Source organism: Vombatus ursinus, unplaced genomic scaffold, assembly GCF_900497805.2.
Source record: "Vombatus ursinus unplaced genomic scaffold, bare-nosed wombat genome assembly UNPS02014165.1, whole genome shotgun sequence".
Lineage (NCBI taxonomy): Eukaryota > Metazoa > Chordata > Mammalia > Diprotodontia > Vombatidae > Vombatus > Vombatus ursinus.
This window is the reverse complement of record NW_020953943.1, coordinates 353967-374000: the sequence shown is the minus strand read 5'-3', so window position 1 is coordinate 374000 and position 20034 is coordinate 353967. Positions and strand designations below refer to the sequence as shown.

General features: G+C 58.7%; 2 protein-coding genes across 3 annotated transcripts; one reads left to right on the top strand and one right to left on the bottom strand.

Annotated features, from left to right (window-relative positions):
* The first annotated feature begins 2600 nt into the window (after positions 1 to 2600).
* On the top strand, positions 2601 to 5172 carry FUZ (fuzzy planar cell polarity protein). 2 transcript variants are annotated; one of them, XM_027859286.1, is made up of 11 exons: positions 2602 to 2942; positions 3116 to 3237; positions 3428 to 3512; positions 3605 to 3673; positions 3763 to 3867; positions 3941 to 4138; positions 4218 to 4313; positions 4402 to 4508; positions 4588 to 4652; positions 4747 to 4821; positions 4907 to 5172. In XM_027859286.1, the coding sequence occupies exons 1-11, from the start codon at positions 2832 to 2834 to the stop codon at positions 5140 to 5142; spliced, it is 1269 nt and encodes a 422-aa protein (XP_027715087.1). In that variant the 5' UTR covers positions 2602 to 2831; the 3' UTR covers positions 5143 to 5172. The 2 variants fall into 2 exon arrangements, with proteins under 2 accessions (XP_027715088.1, XP_027715087.1); XM_027859287.1 differs by lacking the exon at positions 3763 to 3867 and having other exon boundaries at positions 2601 to 2942.
* Positions 5165 to 14581, bottom strand: AP2A1 (adaptor related protein complex 2 subunit alpha 1). The gene is made up of 23 exons (XM_027859285.1): positions 14477 to 14581; positions 12016 to 12084; positions 11780 to 11922; positions 11454 to 11647; positions 11238 to 11367; positions 11052 to 11153; positions 9820 to 9928; positions 9370 to 9520; positions 9118 to 9286; positions 8884 to 9021; positions 8607 to 8789; positions 8407 to 8504; positions 8083 to 8314; positions 7751 to 7921; positions 7522 to 7667; positions 6923 to 6979; positions 6756 to 6838; positions 6569 to 6658; positions 6293 to 6416; positions 6078 to 6194; positions 5882 to 5951; positions 5657 to 5791; positions 5165 to 5554 (listed from the first exon to the last, which is right to left on the bottom strand). Exons 1-23 carry the CDS (start codon positions 14541 to 14543, stop codon positions 5477 to 5479), a joined length of 2856 nt encoding a protein of 951 aa, XP_027715086.1. The 5' UTR covers positions 14544 to 14581; the 3' UTR covers positions 5165 to 5476.
* Between the last annotated feature and the right edge of the window lie 5453 nt (positions 14582 to 20034).

Sequence of the window (20034 nt, the reverse complement as noted above, 5' to 3'; positions counted from 1 at the left end):
GCTCACAACCTAGGAGGCATCCTGGACTCCTCCTCTCTCACCCCGCCCCCTAAGCTATCGCCAAGGCTGTTCGATTTCACCTCTGCAGCATCTCTAATACGCCCCCTTCTTTCCTCTGGCTTGGCCCCTACCCTGGTGCGGACCGTCTTCACCTCATGCCCGCAGGTGCATCTGCCTGCCTGCAGTCCATCCCCACTCCAATCCATTCTCCATTCAGCCACCAAAGTGATTACCCTAAAGCTCAGGTCTAACAATGTCAACTCCCCCCTTTCCCCTCCCTGCCTGTTACCTCCATGAGCAAATACGTAATGCTCTGGCATTGAAAATCCTTCAGAGCCCAGCCCCCTCCTGTCTTTCCAGTCCCCTTCCATCTCACTCCACAATTCATGCTCTTCAATAAAGTGACACCAGCCTCCTGGCTGTTCTGTGGACCACTGACCTCCCTGGCTTCCTTTAAATCCCAACTAAAATCTCACCTTCTACCCTTCCCCGATACCTCTTAATTCCAGTGCCTTTCCTCTGTTGTTTCCAATTTATCCCATATGCAGCTTAGCACAGTGCCTGACAGGTAGTAGGTACTTAATAAATGTTCATTCAATTAAATAGTTTGAGGGAAAAACTTTGGAGTATTTATGGGCATCAGAGAAGAAACCAGTAGATAGGAAGAGACTGAAGGTTAGAGATACAGAGGTTGGTAGTGAAGGCAATCTGCTAGAGAAAATATGAAGGCGGGAGGGGTGGAAACAAGCATTAAGTGCCTACTGTATGCTAGGCACTGTGCTAAGCACTTTACAAATATAATTTCTTTTGATCCTCACAAAAAACTCGGGAGAAAGGTGTTGTTATTATTTTCGTGTTATAGTTAAAGAAACTGAGGCAGCCAAAAACTAAGTGACTTGCCTAGGGTCGGTCACACAGCTAGGAAGTACCTGAGGCTAGATTTGAACTCGGGTCTTCCTGACTCCTAACTCAGCATTTTTGCCCCTGTGACACCTAGGTGGGGAATAAGAAAACTTTCTTGAGGAAGAGGGTAGAGCCATACAAAGTAAAGGGAAGTGACTTCAGGTGATGTACTCCTGAATAACCCTGGAAGGCCACAGGCTTCCCCTGGACCCAGGGGCCTCTGCTCCAGCAGGACGGAAACAAGGAGAAGTCTCACATTCTGGGGTAATGGGCCCGGGCCAGGAGCCAGCTTAGCTGCCCTGGGAAGACATCTGATATGTGACCGTAGGCTGGATAAAACCCCCTCCTGAGGTAGTGGCTCTTGGCCTAGCCTCAGCTGAAGGCAGGTTCCCTTTGCCATTAGATTCTTGGCCGAGAGAAAACAGAGAAAAGTAGATTCCCTACTACCACCGTGGGCCAGAGGAGCCATTCAGAGGTAGGCATCCTTCCCCCAAAGCTCTGGACCCCTCAGACTTTTAAGATTCAGGAGTGTGGTTCATTTGGGGCTTTGGGGGGGGGGGGAGGAGGGGGGAGTGCTGTGAAACAGGCAGGTCTTAAGTCCAAAATCAGGGATTATAGCATGTTACACCCAGAGCCATTGCCTGAACTCAGTGACCGAAGGGCAAAGGAGGAGTAGCTCTGGACGACCCAGGATTCCAGGAGAGGGATCTCACAGGGGACTCTGGGCTTCGATCTCAACCAAGAATAGGAAGGTCTTGCCGATAAAGCCCTTGGTACGCAGTCAAATCAGAAAATATGATTTTAGACTTGATTTTATCAACGCACATTACATTTAAAAAAGAGGCATTACCCTCAGCTTTGCAAACGCATCCTAAGCACCACCGGCACTTTCCATCTGACTGGGGGTGGGGGCGGGGAGCTTCCGTGTATTGGCTTCTCATCATTAGGCTGTGAGCTCCTGGAGAGCAGAGAGGGTCTTACTTTTTATATCTGTAGTGCCCTGCTTTGGTCGCAGGGCTTAATAAAATGCTCTATCGTTCATTCATTTAATCAAAAGTTTAAACCGCAGTGGTACAGATGGTATGAATGCGGATGACATGTGACAAAGATTACATACATTATGACCAGGTTGGCATTATAATGGGGAATTCAGGGTAGCTTTAATATTAGGAAAACTATTAACTTAACCATATTAATAAGAAAACCAACACAAATCATCTGATGACATCAATCGATGCAGAAAAAGCTTCCGACAAAGTACAGCACCCATTTCTGTTTTTAAAACGTGTAAACGGGGACAATAGGGAGCCCGGGGCCCCCCCGCCAGGGACGGCGCCCCCCGCCGGGCCCGGCGCTGCCCGCAGGAATGAGCCCAGGAGCCGTCCTGGGCGCCGGTGACGTCACCGGCGCAGCGAAAACGAGGGTGGTTGCCAGGCAACCCCTTCAGCCGTCGCCATCTCTGAACCAGCACCACGACTTGACCCGGTGAGGTCAGGAATTAGCGGCCAGGGGTCAGGGAGGTAAGGAGCGCCCAAGAATCACAGGACAACGAGGGAGGGAGCTCAGCTGCCAGCAGAGTAAGTGACTCCGGAGCTTGTCGGGGCAGCAGGGCGCCCGGCCCTACGAACGCCGGCCGCCGCCATCTTTCTTTGGGGCGCGCGCACTTCCTGCCTGTGGGCGGAAGCGGAGCTGCGTGTGAAACGAAGAGGGCACCATCGTCCCGAGACCACCGCGGGGGGCACACACGTGTGGCGGGCGGAAGTCAACGGGACCGAATCGCCGCCATCTTTGATAGGGGCGCACGCACTTCCGGCCACTCGGCGGAAGCGGGGCCGCTCTCCGGAGCGAAGTAGACAACGCTGTCCCCGTGGGCTGCAGCGCGCGTGGCCGGTCCCCACGGGACCCCTCGGCCGCCTCGAGAGGCCGGCATGGCGGAGGAGAGCGCCGCGGGCGCCGTGCACTTGCTCTGCCTCGCCGCCTCCAGCGGAGTCCCTCTATTCAGCCGCAGCAGCCGCGGAGGTGCCCCCTCCCGGCAGCAGGTGCGGCCCCTGGCGGCAGCGGGAAGGCGTGGGGGAGGGAGAGAGAACTACAGCTCCCGGCAGGCTCTGCGCCTGGCGCCGGCGACCCCAGGCCCGGCGAGCGCAGCGGCTGCCGGGAGCTGTAGTTTCCACAGGCACTCGGTTCCCGTCCTGACCCGCATACCCCCTTCCAGCTGCCCTTTTCCATCATCGGCTCCCTCAATGGCGTGCACATGTTCGGCCAGAACCTGGACGTGACGCTGCGCTCCGCGCGCACCGAGGACTCGGCCGTGGTCTGGAAGACTTTCCACGACAGGTGGGCCGGGCCAGGAACCCCGTGTTGGGGGAATGGATGGGGTCGGCTGCCCCCGGGTGGGCTGGCTGGTGGCCGGCGCCCGCCCAGCGCGCCTCAGTTTCCCCGTTTGTAACAAACACCGGCACCAAGGCAGGGGCTGCATTTTGGGGTTGCAGGGTCCCGACCCCCGCCTGACCCTTCCCTCTTCCAGCATCACCCTCATCGTGCTGTCTTCGGAGCTGGGGTGTGCGGAGCTCAGACTGGAGCGCTTGCTGGAGCTGGTGTTTGGGGCCATGGTGAGATGAACAGCGGGTGCGGACCCCTCCCCTCCCGCCCTGCCCCTGTCCCACGGCCTGGGTGTCCAGGCCCCCACAATATCTGTCCCTAGGTCCTCCTGGTTGGCCTTGAAGAGTTGACCAAAATCCGTAACGTGGAAAGGCTGAAGAAGGACCTGAGGGTGAGCGGGGTGGGGGCTGGGGCTGCAGCGGGGCCGGGATCGGGCAGGGGGCTGGCACCCCAGGCTCCGCCTGGTCCTTCTCTCCCCAGGCCACCTATGGCCTCATCGACAGCCTCCTGGTGGACACAGAGCTGGCCGGGGACCTGACCCAGTGCGTGGACTGCATCATCCCCACACATGGGCCGCTGCTGCAGGTGGGGGATGACAGGGAGAAAGAGGGAGGGAGGGGAGGGCTGGACCCCGCTGATACCGGCCTTTCTCCTTCAGGAGGCCCTGGCAGGCTTCGCCGAGGAGATGGGCAGCGTCTTCGCCAGCCTGGTGGCAGGCGGCCGGGTGGTAGTGGGGACGGAAGGTTGGTGGCGCCTCGGGGCACCAGAGGCAGTGTTGCTGCCCTGGCTTGTGGGCACCCTCCCGTTCCAGGCCGCTCGTGATTACCCTGTTTATCTGCCCCACGGGAGCCCCATGGTGAGTGAGTAGCTGGGTGGGCCTAGGGAAAGGGCCTGGGGGGCTTCTCCCCTCATCCCCTAAGCTGCCCCTTTGCTAGGTGCCTCACCGGCTACTGACGCTGACGCTACTGCCCGGCCTGGAGCTGTGTGTGCTCTGTGGGCCTCAGCCGCCCCTGAGCCAGGTGGAGCCTCAGGTGAGCCACTGGCCTGCAGGCACCTAATGATCCCAGGACAGTGTGGCGCAGGCCTCGACCCTGGCCTCTCTCCCTCATTCCACCCCAGGTCCTGGAACGCTGGTGGCAGCCCCTGCTGGAGCCACTGAGGGCCTGCCTGGCCCTCACACCCCGGGGCATTCCTGCAGGCTTCCCCCTGCACCCTGACATTCTGGGGTAAGTGAAAGGGGAGCCAGGACCTGGATGGCTAAAGCCCATGCCCCAGGACCATGAGGTAATAGGGTCCCCCCCCCAGGCTCCTTCTCCTGCACCTGGAACAGAGACGTGGCCTCTTCACAGTGGACCTTGGTGGAGAGGAAGGTGAGCCACGGGGTGACCAAGCATAGGGTGGGAGGCGACAGGGGGCAGGAGTGGGGCAGGAGGCAGTTTCGAGGTCCTGCCTTCTCCCCACTAGGTCCTTCTCCCAGTGCCCGCCGGCGCCTCCTCCGCTCCTTCTACGTGCTGGTCACTGCCACCCACTTCCCCCCAGGTCAGTCATGCCCAAGGCTTCGCAGGGAGGGCACAGGAGGGGGGAGCCCCAGATCTCTAGCCAGCTTTTTCCCTTTTCTCCTCAGAGGAAAAGGCCGAGGAGCCAGGGTGCCCCACGGGGGTTCCACGGGCCTGCTACGTGGTGTGTGGGGCAGCTGCGGAAGGGCCACAGGGCCGACAGGATCCCGGGGCTGGGCTCAGGCTGGTGGCAGTGCAGGCAGGGCCCCGCCGCCTCCTGCTGCTGGTGAGTGCCCGGAGCCCAACATACGCCCTGCGGGGTCTGGCCACTCGGACTCTGCACGCTCTTACGCCACTCCTCTAAACCCCAATAAAGGGCCCAGACCTGCCACTGCCCCAGCGTCGCATCTCTTTATTCACTCGCATTAATACACAGTGGGCTAGGGGCAGGGCAGAGGAGGGGACAGCCCGAGCCCCCTCCCCTCTGTGCTTTAGGGAAGGGGGCCCCGACACTGTAAACAGCAGCAGATCCAAAAATAGATACAAAAGGGCACGGGGAAGGCCTTGGCCAGGAGGCCGGGCTCTGCCACCTGGAGGCCACCTGGTCCCCAGAGCTTTGGAGCCCCTGGCCCAGACTCCCAGGGAGCTGAGCCCATCGCCACACCGGCCCCACCTCCCATCCCTTCCCCGGTCCCAGGTCAGAACTGCTCGGCCAACAGCTCACACAGGTGACGAGATACGCTCTCCTTGCTGGTCCGCAGAGTCAGGCGGTACATCTGGGCCAGGAGACAAGGAGCAGGGGTCGGGGAGGGGGATGAGGTGCAGGACTGGGAGCCCCCCCCCCAACAGGTCGGGTGAGGAGGGGCGCACTCTCTCACCTGGGCCTGGGCGTTGGGTTCCAGCCGCAGCAGGCAGCCCACCTGCAGGGCCTTGGTCTGCACGATCCCAGCCCCCACATAGTTCTCCGGGTTTGGATCCACGTTGTCCAGCAGGGCTGAGCCAAAGCCCAAGAGCTGCGAATGCAAAGAAAGCAAATGCAGGATGGCTCCTAGGCCCCAGGCCCGACTCCTGACCCCTGACCCCGAGGGGCCCTGCTTGCTCACCTTGGCCTTGGTCACCTCTGAATCCATAGGGTGATTGGCTTGGAAGATTTTCTGGGCCTCCTGCTGGGGGCTGAAAATGACGAGAGGGACAGAAGCCAGGCTGAGCCCCAGGTGGGGCTGGCCTCCAGACTACACACGTGTACCCACTTCCCCCCCCCCCCCCCATCCCCACCCCAGACCCTCAGCTGCCCCTCACAGGCTCAGCTGCTTCCAGCGCTGGAAGAAATCCTGGGCAGCCATCTCAGTGGGCTGAAAAAACTTGTTGATGGTCACCGGGAGCTTGAGAGTGAAGGCTTGAGGAGTGCCCCCGTACCTGCACAGGAGGAAGGCAGGGGGGGCCCAGGCTGTGCACTCCGGCTCTGCCTGCGCACCACGCCCGGCCCTGTCCCCAGTACGGCCCCAGCCCCTCACCTGAAACGCACAGTCAGCAAGGGGGGCATGAGGAAGTCCCTCAGACACTCGATGTTGAGGACCTGCTGCACCTGTGCACCCCCATCCACCTGCCCTGGCACCTGCTTGGTCTGCACCACCAGCTGTGCACCCCAGACGCGTTAAGGAAGGAAACCTGAGCAGGCAGCAGGGACTAGTGGGGGGGGGGCGCTGAGCTGATGTCACACGGCAGGGCAGGGGAGGGGATGGGGACAGGTGGGGAGCCTGGAATCGGGGCTGCCATCTTGAGAAGGATATGAGTCTGAAGGTCCCCAGGGTGAGTAACAGTGGCACAGAAGTTCTGGAACTGCACCGAGGTCTTGTTTCCATAGAAGAGGTACATGCGGCCTGGGAAGAGAAGGGGCCTCTGAGCCCGGCTCGGGGGCACTGCTGCCCTCCCTGACCACCCCCTCCCACATGCCCTCCCACTGCCAGGCTCACACACCCAGGTTCTGCCGGAACTCGGACTTAACCCCGATCTGCAGCAAAGCGTTCTCGAAGAGGACCCCGTTGTTCTTGCACACAAACCTGCGGACGCACAGGGCCGGCCTGAGCGAGGGCCGGCCTCGCTCTGGGCCCAAGCCCTGCCTCCCCACGGCCCCCAGCACTCACTTGTTCAGAAGTCCGTCAGCCTCGGGGATGGGGATGCCGGGGTCCTCAGCAGCCGGGCTGGGAGGAAAGGGAAAAGATGAGGCGGGGGGCGGGGAAGAAGAAGAAGAGAAGACAAAAACAAAGCACGCTGGGCTCCCCTCCTCCCAGGGCCTCCCCCTCCGCCCCCGGCACCCCGGGCACCCCGGGCACCCCGGGCCCTCCCGGCCCCTTCCTCGTGCCCACCCCGCAGGCCCCCGGGTCTCCGGCCCCCTCCCCCTTACTCAGCAGCTGGAGCCTGGTCGGCCAATAAGGCCCTAGGGCTCTCAGGGGCCGGGGGCTCCAGCTCACTGGGCCGTCCAATCCCAGGACAGACACGGGAGAAGGACAGGGCAGGCAGCCAATCCCAGGGAGGCAGCGAGGCAGAGAGAGGAGAGCAGGCTGAGCACAGGACTGACTGACGACGCCGGGAGGGAAGGACAGAGGGAGCCAGAGAGGAGGGGCCTAGGACTCAGACGACAGAAAGGGTGCCCGGCGAGGGGCGGCCCCCCCGGCGAGGGGCTGCGTGGGAGGCCCCGGAGGAGGAGGAGGTGGAGGGCTGGGGCGGCTGCTGCCCCAAGTACCTGAGGAAGGCCTCCTCGGGGCTGGGCCCCAGGCTGTCAGAGAACACATCCACCAGGAGGCTGCCCGCGCTGGGGGGCGCTGGGGGGGCTGCAGGGGGAGGGGCCGCCCGCAGCCCCAGGAGGTCAGCGGAGGGCGAGGGTGTAGACTGCAAAGAGAAGGCGCCCATGCAGCACGGCTGGGGGCCCGGGGCGGCCCGCCCACCTCCCCTCCCTCCCGGCCGGCTCCTACCCCAGCACTGGGGGCTGGCTCCACACCCCCGTTCACGTCGCCCCCAGGCCCCGGCTCCCTGCGCCCGTCGTCCAGGGTGCTGGCCGCCCCGGGGCCCTTCTTCCGCTTGAGCTTGGCGAGGATGGATGACTCCCTCTCCGGGAAAGGAGGCATCTCTTCCAGTACCGTGGCCTGGGGGGGGGAGGTGGCAGAGAGGAGCGTCACGCCCGGGTAGGCTGGATGGGGGTCCCAGGCTGGGCCCAACCTCAGTCCACCCCCAGCACTGCCACCGGGGCCAAACCCCCCAACCCCAGCGCCGCCCCCTCATCTGGCAGCCGAGGACAGAGGCTGACCAGGACGTCGGTGCTGGCGATGGAGCTGAGGGTGAGGTACTCGACGGCGCGCTGCTGCAGCTCCACGTCGGCATTGCGCAGCTGGGAGCCGGCCCGCAGCACCGCCTGGATGGTGGCCTTGGTCTCGGGGAACAGGTTGATGAACTTGATGTAGGTGGACAGCAGCAGCGCCCTCGTGGCCACGCTGCACAGGTGGAACTTGGAATGCAGCAGCGAGAACTGCACCGGGGGGCTGTGGGCACAGGGCGAGAGGCCGCTGGCACCGCCGGTCCTCGAGCTCGCGCCCTTCCACCCTGCCCCACCCGAGGGCCCGGCAGCCCTCACCTGGAGCGCGGGTCCCCAGCGATGAGGTTCCCGAACTCTCCGAGGATGTAGCCGCCAACCTTCACCATGTTCTCGTGGCAGGCGGGTGCCTGGAGGGCCTGGGGAAAGGAGGGGAGGACGGCATGACCTCTGGGGGCAGAGGGCAGGGGACATGCGGGGGGGGGAAGGGCACAGGGGGAGGCAGAGGGGAAGGGCCCGACCTCAAAGACAGTCTTGGCCGCGTAGCCCTGCACGTCGTCCCGGTTGGTGACGATCTGGAGCACGCGGTACCACACCTCCTCACTCACGTAGTCGCCCGCGATGCGGATCAGGTTGAGGATGGTGTCCACATACCAGCTGTAATCCACCGCGTACTTCTCGGCCAGGATGGCCACCTTCAGCACCTGGCGAGGACGAGGCGGGGACCCCGTGGGTGAGGCGGCCCCCTCCCTGGCCTCCAGCCCCTGGGGTCCCCGCCGGGCCAGGGAGCCAGCTCACAATCTCCTCCCGGATGGCGTAGTCGGCTGTCTCCAAGTAGCGCAACATCTCCGACACGATCTGCTTGGCGTTGCTACGGTCACACATGGCGTAGAGGAGGTCGGCCGCCCGCTGTCTCACGCTGACGTCGCGCTCCGTCTGGGGCGGACGGGGAGACGGTGAGGGCCGAGGGGCGGGAAATGCCGGGGGGGAGGCGGGGGGGGGGGGCGCAGGCCGCCAGAGCCGGGGCAGTACCTTGAGGGCGTTGATGACCGTGTCGATGTGGGTCTTGACGGCCTCGTGGGAGAACTCGGAGCTGGCCAGCGTGCACATGCTCTCCAGGGCCAGGTAACGCAGGTTGGTCTCTCGGTGCTGCAGGAACTGGCCCAGCTGGTTGCAGGCCCGCACCAGGAGGTTGGGCTCGCTGTGGGGCCAGGGAGAGAGGCGAGGGTGACGGCTCATCCTGGCCGGGCCTTCCCTAGCCCCCAGCCTGGGCAGCCCCCAGACCTGTCATAGTGGATTATGAGGCTGATCGTCTCGAAGAGGACGGCGTTCTTGGCATTGGAATGCTGCACCTTCTTTGACTTGGGGGGTTCCTGGGCCTTGTTCAGGACTGTTTCCAGACATTCCACCAGCCGCCCCTTCACCGCGGCATCCTCTGGGGCCCGCAGGAGACAGGGAAGGGTCACTGGCTGTCCCTCATTCTCCCCCCGAGCGTGGCCTCGAAGGACTGCACCCCATGACCCAACTCCCCTCAGCCCACTAAAGCCCCGCTCATAACCGAAAGGCAGGTAAGGCCCCAAGAGGGCTGCCCAAGCCTTTTCATCCCCATCCTCCTCTCCTCCAGCGGCGGGGCCACCTGCAGGCCCAGGGAAAAGAAGAAGCCCTTAACGTGGGGCCGAGACGAGGCCCAGGCTGCTCCGGAGCCTTCCAGAGCTTTCCAGGAACAGGGCCTACCTGGCGGCGCGTAACACTGCAGTAGACGAAGCAGCTTCACAGACAACCACGGGGCAGGGACAAAGTAGTAGGTGTAGTCTTGGAGGTCTGTGGAGGCTGAGGAGACGATCTGGGGGGCAGGGGGGAAGGGGGAGGACAGAGATGAGATGGCAGCGGGGCGAGAGTGGGAAGGGAGGAGAGGGAGAGAAGGGGAGGAAGAGAGAGACATGGTAGATGGAGGAGGAGAAGAGATGGCAGGGAGAAAGGAGAAAGAGACAGAGGGGGAGGGGGAGAGAGCAAAGGGGAGAGAGACGGCAGGTGGGGGAAGGAAGGAGGAGGAGGGAGGGGAAGAGATGGCAATAAGGGAAGATGGAGGGAGAGGCAGTGAGGGGGAGGGGGAGGAAGGAAGGAAGGGAGGGGGAGAGAGAGAGAGAGAGAAGGCCGTGGGGGAGAGGGAGCTACGCCTCCGGCTTTCCTGTGCTCCTCCCCGACCTGGGTTCAAATACTCACTTGAACACTGCTGTTTTCAGAACCAAACTCTTGCTGGGCCCACTGAGGCAGGGCCTCTGGGGAGGGGAGTGTCAGACTGGTCCCTAGGAGAGGGGGAATGTGCGGGCGCAGCGGGAAGGTTCAGCAGCCAGCCTTTGCCCGTGGCTGCGCCCACCCTTGGCCCAGCGGTGGTCTGGGCGTGTCTCCTCCCTGCTCTTTGGCAATGGCCCACTGCTTGGCAATTCTAGATCCCACGCTGCCCACAGTGGGCTGGGCCTGCACGCCAGCTCTGCTGGGACCGTATTTTCCAGCCTCCATCCCTCACACCACCACAATCAACAACGTGCACCGCTCATGTATGCGGAGGATTTTTAGGGCAGCAGAGCACCTTGACAAGAGGGTTATCACCTGCACCCTAAGAACCCAAGACTGGATGGTAAGGCCTGGAACGGGCTGCGGCAGGCCAGCTGAGCTGTCCGCTGTCTTGAGGCGGTCAGCCCTTGACTTTAGGCTGGCCTGGGGCAGGCCACAAAACCTCCCCGGTGAGCAGGGGCTTGTGAAACAGGAGGAGGAAACCCAGGCAGGGGAGACAGAGCACTGGGAGGGGAGGAGGGGCAGGGGCAGGCAGGCAGACACAGGGAGAAGTAGAGGCAGAGAGAAGGTGCAGCCCGCCCGCCCGCCCAGCTCAGCCTCGACACAGCCAGAGAGACACAGGGAGAAGTAGAGGCAGAGAGAAGGTGCAGCCCACCCGCCCGCCCGCTCACCCGGCTCAGCCTCGACACAGCCAGAGAGACACAGGTCTTGAAGTCCTCAGGGTTCTTCTTGCACAGGCAGGTGATGAGGCTGACGGCAGCAGTGACCACACCCTGTGGGGGATGGAGCAGGTCAGGACTTAGGCCTGGTCCCCACTCCTGAGATCCCCCCTGCCCCGGGGGCTCCAGGCGCCTCACCATGTGCTGGTCATTGAGGAGGTGCACCACACGGGCCGTCCACTCTCCCATGGGCACGAGGTCGGGCGAGGCCTTGTACAGGCGCAGCAGGCACAGGGCGGCGCTCTGCTTGACGCTGTCCATGCTGTCCCTGGGGGGACAGGGCTCAGGCACCTGGTTCCGCCACGCCCGCCCCCCTCAGCCAGTCGGGCCCCCCGCCCTCGTCTGCCCACTCACCCCGCCACCAGGATCCGGGGGATGTCGGCGGCGAAGGCCTCGCCCATCTCGCGGCTGCCCACGTTAGCGATGCAGTGCAGGGCCAGGCACATGAAGGTGGGGTTCCGGCTGGTCAGGTCATTCTTGACTCCGTTGTTGATGAGGCGGATAAGCTCCGACGTGGAGTTCACCAGCACCGAGATGAACAGGTAGCCCTGGGCCAAGGGGCCCGAGGAGGGGCGCCTCAGCCAGGGCCTGGGCCCCCGCTCCCCCCCCCCCCCCCCCCCCCCGGCCCCCCCTCGGCCCCCGGCCCCCCCCCCCTCCCCCCGGCTTGCCGGCCCGCTCACAATCTGCTTCTCCGTGTACTTATTGGAACTGAGCAGGTTCACAGCCTCCATGTGGCCGAAGTCGATGTCGTGGCCCAGGAGGAAGATGAAGAGCAGCTTGCAGACATACTTCTTCTTGCTGTAGCCATCCAGGGCCTTGTCTCCTGGGGGGAGGGGACGGGCCACATGTGGACGTGGGGGATGGGGTGGGGGTGGGGAGCCAGCCTTGGCCCGCGGCTCCAGCCCCTCCCGCTCACCTTTGAACTTGGACCGGATGTTGGCCAGCTCCTTGTTGATCCTCTTAATCTCTGCCTCTTTGCTCTTACCTGGGGAGAGCGGGGGAGATCCAGGCCTGAAATCTTCCCCTCCCCCCAGGACCTCCCTGGACCCCGTCCTGGGGTGACGTGCCGCCCCAGCGGAAGGGACGCGTGAGGGCATCCCCCGCGTTCCTCGCTGAGGAGAAAGGAAAACCCCGGCCCGCAGCACGGGCCTGCCCAAGGCCGGGGGGCCAGAGTCCCTGCCTCACAGCCTGTCCTCCCCTCCGAGCCCCTGGACTGTCTAGCACACCCCCTCTTCCCAGCCATCCTGGCCCAGCAGGCCTGGAGTCAGGATGACCCCAGTCCAAATCCAGCCTCAGACACACCCTAGCTCTGTGACTCTGGGCAAGTCACTTCACCTCTGACTGCCTCAGTTTCCTCTTCTGCCAAACGGAGATAACAAGAGCACCTACCTCCCAGGGCTGCTGGGAGGATCAAACAAGATAACATTTGAAAATCGCTCGGCAGAGTACTTAGCACACAGTGGTGTCGTTCGGTCGTTTCAGTCACGTCTGATTCTCCACGACCCCATCTGGAGTCTTCTTGGCAGAGATACGGGAGTGGTTTGCCACTCCCTTCTCCAGCTCATTTTAGAGATGAGGAAACTGAGGCAAACTGGGTGTAGTGACTTGCTCAGGGTCACAAAGCTAGTGTGTGAGGCCAGATTTGAACTCAGGTCTTCCTGAGTCCAGGCCTGGTGCTCTATCCACTGCATCACCTAGATGCCCTCAGTACACAGTAGGAGCTCTATAAAGGCTTCCTCCCTTCCCCCGATGCACAACATGCTGTCTCCCCTCTAAGCCTTTATCCAGACTCTTTCTCGGGCCCAAAAGGTTTTCCCTCCTCAGACTCCACCCTCGGAGGTGCCATTCAAATCCTGGTTACCCCTGTTATTACTGTCTCACACCAAAATCATTGTTTGGTTTTTTTTAAACTGGTCCATAGTGAATACAACCTCTGTGAACGTGGGCCCCAGGAGGGCAGGAACCTTTAGTCTTTGTTGAATAAACTGAGGCAGGCAATGCCCTGGGTCACACAGTTAGTAAGCGTCTGAGGCTTTGTACGTCCAATGCCTGGCACTGGTGATTGTTGGTTTGACTGGAAGTTTTAAAGCACCCCCCTCTCCCTGAGCACCCCAGCACCCCCAAGGCAGCCTGCTCTCCATCTGGCCAGCTCAGAGTAGGAGGGGGCCCTTCCAGCCTCCCTGGGAGCTCCTAGCGACGGTTCCCCTGTGCTCCCGGGCCTGGTCCCTGGCTGGCCTCTGGAGGAGACACAAGACTCCGGATGGGTGTGAGCAGGCCAGACCCTGCCCTTCCCAGTCCCGGGCTCCCACATTACACACGGCTTTGCACGGGGCTATTCCAGTGAGATTTTTTTTTTAGCCAAAAGGCAGGCTCCCTCCTCACACTCCCATGTTTTCCATCCGTCCTGATGTGGGTACTCCCAGTTTTTCTCCTTCCTGATCTTCCTTCCCTCTCAAAGCCCCCAGGCTCCTTACCCTGGCTTCTCTCTATTCCCCCACCTGACCCACAGATCTAAGCACTAGGCTTGAGTTCAAATCCAGCCTCAGACATTTTACTAGCTGTGTGACCCATGGCATTGCCTGCCTCGGTTTATTCAACAATAAAGTGGGAATAATGATAGCACCTACCAACCGGGGTTGCTGTGAGGCTTGAACCAGATATCCAGTAGACATCTTAAATTCACTATGTCCAAAACTGAACTCATGCCCCCCCCCCATGTCCAGTATGGTGCCAAGGCCTCCATAGGCCCCACCCTGGGGCAGGCTCTCAGCCCCTGGGCTCCATCAGCAGCTGCCTGCCTGGGGTCTCCCCCTCCCATGTTCGGCTCCCAAGGTCTGACCCCGGTGTCCCTGTCACCACTGCCCCCCAAGCTCCCCTCGGCCTCCCCCGAGCAGCAACCCCCGGCCTCCAGCTCGGGCCGGCATCTTCTACAGGGAGCTCCCCCGCTAACTACTCCCTAGCTATCCCGTTAGACTGTAAGCTCCCCGAGGGCAGGCCCTGTCTCTACTTCAGCCAAGCACACAGTAGGTGCTGCCGCCTCCTTCCTTCCCCTCCCTCCATGCCCCCCCCATCTGTCCCCAGGCCCTGCCCCCACTCCGGGCAGGCGGAGGAACTGGGTTCTAATGCTCCTCTCTACCCGGGTGACCTTGGGCTAGTCCTCACTCTCCTCCCTACGATAAGGGGGTTAGCCTAGACGATGGCGGGGGTCTCCTCTCCGGGCCTGATCAGCTGAGGGTGGGATGACTCCACCAAGGCCCGGGAGGGGTGGGGGAGGGGCGCCTGCAGCACTAGGGAGCCTCAGCAGCCTCTGGAGCAGGGACCGGCCCGGGCATGGCCCCGCCCCAGGCCCCGCCCCGCCCCGCCCCCGCCCCGCTCACAGTTGCGGATGTCCGAGATGAACACGGCCAGGCCCCGCATGCCGTCACCCTTGGACACGGCCGGCATGATGGCGGCGGGGGCCCCAGGGCTCCGGGGCCGGGCCGGGAGCGCTGGGGGACAGGGGCGGAGCCGGAGCCGGGAGCCGGGAGCCGGGACCACCGGACGCTCCTCTACTCGGCGCTGAGGGAGAAAGGGAGGGACCGCGGCAGACAGGCGGGCGGGCCGCGTCGACGCCCCCTCATTGGGCCCCCGCCCCCGCGTCTCACAGCGTCTATTGGTCGTCCGCGCGATCGCCCCGCCTGCCCTCTGACCCTATTGGGCCAAGCCTACGTCGCGCAGAGCCGCCTCCGCCCCACCCGCCTCCCATTGGCCAATCTCGGCCGCCATTTCCGCCCGGAGGACTAGGTCGGGGAAGCGGGAGGACGTAGGGGAAAGGGGAGGGGAGGGGCGTTGCCTGGGAGACGGGTGGAGTTCACCTCCGCGCAAAAACCCCGCCCCTGCTCTCTGATCCTTGCTCCGATTGGAAGAGCCTGATGCACTTGCGCCATTGCCGGCGAATCGTACGGAGAAAATGGGAGGTGGGGGAAGGGAAGAAAAGTCCAGACCAATCATGACGCAGGTCTCCCCCGATACCAACGGGGATTGGTGAAATCCAGGAGGCATCAGCTATTGGCCAAGAGGCGGAGCAGCTGGGATAGGTGGAATGAGGTCTGCAATTCCCTGCTGCAGAAAAGAGGCTGGGGCAGGGGAGGGTGGTAGGACCGCTGTGGGTTTGTGAGACGTCTTCGGCGACGTTCCCCAGTATCGACCGTGAACGTGGCCTCCGTGGGCTCAGGAAATAATGACTTGAGACTGGACGTTCTGAATTAAGGGGGGAGTATTTCTTCCTTGGGTCCAAGGACTTCTACGTAACTGCTAGGAAAGCGGAGTGGGAGAGTCCATGCCGAAATGTAGGGGAGGATGTATCCCCTGCCCTCCCCCAAGAGTCCTTGGAGTGCTCCGTCAATAGATTCTATGGAGGCTGGGAGAGTCCATGCCGAAATATAGGGGAGGATGTATCCCCGGCCCCCCCCCGAAAGTCCTTGGACTGCTCCGTAAATAGATCCTAGGGAGGCTGGGAGAGTCCATGCCGAAATATAGGGAAGGACGTGTCCCCTGTCCCCCCCTCAGAATTCTTGGACTGCTCCGTCAATAGATCCTAGGGAGGCTGGGAGAATCCATGCCGAAATATAGGGAAGGACGTGTCCCCTGCCCCACCCCAAGAAACCTTGGACTGCTCCGTCAACAGATTCTAGGAGAGTCTGTTCTGAATTTTCGGGGCAAGGTAGAAGGAGACAGGGAGAAGATGCCTCCCCTACTCCCAAGGTTACACAGGCTGCTCCATCAAGAGGTTCTAAGTGGATGGGAAAAGTCCATTCTTAATTCTGGGGGAAGATATACCCCCGTGATTCTGGACTGGGGTTCTAGAGAGTTCGGCGGGTAGGGGCAGGGTCCTGTTGGGTGAAGCCCACCTCTCCCTCCCTCCAAGACTCCGTGGTCCTAGGCGGACAGGGAGAGTCCATTCCGAACTCTAGGGGGGGGTCGGAATGGAGACTTCCTGGGGATTGTCCATTGTTCGTTCTGGGAACCAGGGCTGTCCTCCCGAGGCTTGCAAGAATCAAGGCCAAGCTCTGTATGAGCCAAGCACTGGACTGGGCCCTGGGGATAGAAAAAAAAGCAAAACCCAAGGAGCTCCCAGTCTAATGGGGCGGGAGCGCACCACAGCCCGCCCACTGTCCTCCTAAAAGATACATTGGGAGTAAGAGGGAGATGTGTGGTGCTAGGCAAGGCGCCCTCCTCTCCAAACGCCTCTGTAGAAACGCCAGCCAGACCCCAGCCGTGGTTGGTCGACTTTGCCCTCTCCTCTCTGGCCACCTCCTGAACAACACGGCAAACGCTTTTACCTCCCCCAGCTGCTTCTCCCTACCCCCACCCATCGCAGTTATGGAGCCACAGTCAGCGCCCATCTGCCATTGTTCCTGGATGGGGTGCGCCAATCACTCCTCACTCACGGTTCCCGTGACCTTCAGACCATTATGTGCCTCCCAGACCACCCTTCTGCATTGTGTGGCGTCCACCCCCCATGGCATAGGAGCTCCTTGCTGTATCTCCACTAGATCCAGCTGTCCCACTCCTATACCACTACCCATCTGCATGGGATTCTCACACCATGGGTTGGGATCAGTGCAGAAGCCAAAGAGATCAAAGATTAAAAGAAACCATGTGTACAAAAATATTTGGAGCAGCTCCTTTCATAGCAATAAAAAAAAATGGAAACCAAGGGGCTCTTCTCTTGTGAGGAAATTATGAATGTAATGGAATATTACTGTAAAGTGATCCACTGGGCAGTTGCAGAGGAAACATGGACGGCATTGATGATCTATTTGGTGGAGAGTAAAGGGAGCAGGACAATTTACACAATGATATACGTAAAGGGAGCTTCTAAAGGCTTTAGAACTGTGACCAGTACAATGTCTAGAAGTCCAGAGGCCCGAAGATGAAACACACCGTCCACCTCTTGCCAGAGAAGCGACGCACTGAAAAGTAATACATTTTCAGGCACAGTCAATGTAGGAATTTGTTTTGCTAGACTATTTCTGTTCATGCAAGCTTTTCCTTTTTCTTATTCTGTTGTTGTTCAATTGAGGAAGAAGGACAGAATATAAATGCATGTAAAAATAAATAATTTTTTAAAAAGCCTAGTCCCCAAACCCATCGACTTGGGATTCTGTCACCGTGGGTGGAGAACGATGCAGAAGCCTATGTCAAAGGCAGCCAGAATGAGTGAGATGGAGAGAGAATGAGAGAGAAGAGAGCTCAAGTCTTTTTACCTTCTTCAAGTCTTTTCAGGCTCTTTGGGCACTGCAGTTGCTTCGGGTGTGTCTGGTTTCCAGCTTCAAGAGAAAAGCTGGCCATCTCCACCATGTCACTATCCCCAGCTTGCTAGGCTAGAGACTTCAGGGAATTTCCCTTTGGGTGAGACCCAGGACTCTAGCGGTGGAACCGAGTTATCTCATTCCCAGTGGGAGAGATCCTTCACTCTGTACTGTCTGGTATGTATTCTCTTACGTATGCTCCCTCTGGTTTTGGTTTTATTATTGAATTGGATCAATGGGATTTCTCTGTTAATTGCTATGTGTATTCATTGCCCCAACCTCCTGCTTCCCTTCTTGGAAGGAACAAAAGTCTCCCTTGGAGAAGGGTGGCGGGAGAAGGATATCTGTTCTGCCTCCTTTAAAGTCACAAAACAACACCCCCATGCTACACATGGTGAACAGTCCTTGCTCCAGATCTGTATCCCCGCACTTAGCACAGTGCTGGGTATATTATAAGCACTTTATAAATGTATTTTCATTCATTCAAGACTAGGTGCCAACAGCAGCAGCTAAAATGGGCCCAGACAGAGTGATACACACATTGCTTATAGACTCATTTCCTTGTAAAGTTCCTCTCCAGGTTCCTAGGCAGTCTAGAGCAGAGGTTCTTAACCTGGGGTCCAAGAATATGGGTTTTTTCCTATTTTTATAACTGCATTCCAACATAATTGGTTTCCTTTGTAAACTTATGTATTTTATTTTATTCATTTAAAAACATTCTGAAAAGGGGTCCATAGGGTTCCCCAGACTGCCGCAGAGGTCCATGACATAGGATCAAATACAAAACCCTCTTTTGGCATTCAAAGCTCTTCATAGCCTAACCCCCCCCCCTTGTCTTCTTACACCTTCCTTGCTCCTTACCACCTCTTCTTCAAGCCAGTGACACTGGCCTCCTGGCTGTACACTCCCAGTGTACAGTTGTCCCCCAGCACTGGAATGTTCTCCTTCCTCATCTCCAGCTGGTTTCCGCAGCTTCCTTTAAAGCCCAACTAAAATCTCCTCTTCTGCAGGAAGCTTTTCCTAATCCCTCTTAATTCTGGGGCCTCCTTCCTGTTTATTTCTTGTTCTATACTGCATACAAGTCTATAGCTTGTTCTATACTGTTGTCTTCTCCGTTAGACTGTGACCCCATTTGGGGTTTTCTTCGCAGAGATACTGGAGTGGTTCGCCATTTCTTTCTCCAGCTCATTTTACAGATGAGGGAAATGAGGCAAACAGGGTGAAGTGTCTTGCCCAGAGTCACACAGCTAGTAAGTGTCTGAAGTCAAATTTGAACTCGGGAAATGAGTCTTCCTGATGCCAGACCCAGTACTCTATCCACTGTGCCACCTAGCTGCCCTAAAAAATGCCACATATTTGTTTGTCTCCTCCATTAGACTGTGAGCTCCTTGAGGGCAGAGATTGGGTTATTGGAGGGGGTGCCTCTTTTTTTGTATCCTCTGCACTTAGCACAGTGCCTAGCACATAGTAGGCACCTAATAAATGTTTATTGACTGACTGATATGGAGGAAAACAGTTTTGGTAAAAAAATCTCAAGGAAATTCATGGGAAAAAATAGGAAGGAAGGGAATCTACTAATATCATACCTCAAACTACATTACAAGACCGAAATTTTAAAAAAATGTTGCTGATTAAGAAACCAAGAAGTGTATCAATAGAACAGATTAGCTATACAATATACAGAAGCAAATAAGCACAGGAGCCTAGAGTTTGATAGACCTAAAGATCCCAGTTCCTGGGGCAGGAACTCACTATTCAGCCAAAACCATTGGAAAAACTAGAAAGCAGTCTAGCAGAAACTAGGAATAGACCAACATCTTACACTGTGTGCCAAGATAACCACCAAATAAGTAAATGGTGACCTCATATACGAAGTGGGATAAGGACAAAATTACCTGTCAGATCTATGGGGAGTGGAAGACTTTGTGACCAAGCAAGAGGTGGAGAGGATCACAGAAGGTAAAGTGGATAATTCTGATTACATAAAGTTAAAAGGGTTTTGTATAAATAAAATCAATGCAGCCGAAATTAGAAGAGAAGCAGGCAAATGCTTTGCAACAAGTTTCTCCAATAAAGATCTCATTTCTCAGTAATATAGGGAATGGATTCAAATTTATAAGAAAAAGAGCCATTCCCCAAATGATAAATGGTCAAAAGACATGAACAGGCAGTTTTCAGAGGAGAAATACAAATTATCCATGACCATATGAAAAAATGCTTGAAATCACTAATAATTAGAGAAATGCAAATTAAAGAGGCAGCTAGGTGGCGCAGTGGATAGAGCACCAGCCCTGAAGTCAGGAGGACCTGAGTTCAAATCTGGCCTCAAACCAAACACTTGACACCTAACTAACTGTGTGACCCTGGGCAAGTCACTTAACCCCAATTGCCTAAAAATTTTTAAAAAATGCAAATTTAAAACAATCCTGAGGTACCATCACATACCCATTAGATTGGCTAAGATGACAAAAAAAAAAGGAAAATAACAAATTCTGGCAGAGCTATGGAAAAATAAGCACATTAATGCACTGTTGGTGGAGCTGTGAAGTGGTCCAGTCATTCTGGAAAACAATTTGGAACTGTTCCCAGAAAGTTACCAAACTGTGCATACCTAGCAATAGCACTACCAGGTCTATGGGGTG

Bases quoted from the DNA above. Each gene is read 5' to 3' on its own strand.
- FUZ (XM_027859286.1), top strand. From the start codon at position 2,832: ATGGCGGAGGAGAGCGCCGCGGGCGCCGTGCACTTGCTCTGCCTCGCC. The intron at 3,238-3,427 runs GTGGGCCGGGCC...TCCCTCTTCCAG, and splicing joins TGGAAGACTTTCCACGACAG to CATCACCCTCATCGTGCTGT. The intron at 4,509-4,587 runs GTAAGTGAAAGG...TCCCCCCCCCAG, and splicing joins CTGCACCCTGACATTCTGGG to GCTCCTTCTCCTGCACCTGG.
- AP2A1 (XM_027859285.1), bottom strand. From the start codon at position 14,543: ATGCCGGCCGTGTCCAAGGGTGACGGCATGCGGGGCCTGGCCGTGTTC. The intron at 8,790-8,883 runs GTGAGCTGGCTC...CGTCCTCGCCAG, and splicing joins ACGCCATCCGGGAGGAGATT to GTGCTGAAGGTGGCCATCCT. The intron at 6,839-6,922 runs GTGAGTGCTGGG...GTGCGTCCGCAG, and splicing joins GCTGACGGACTTCTGAACAA to GTTTGTGTGCAAGAACAACG.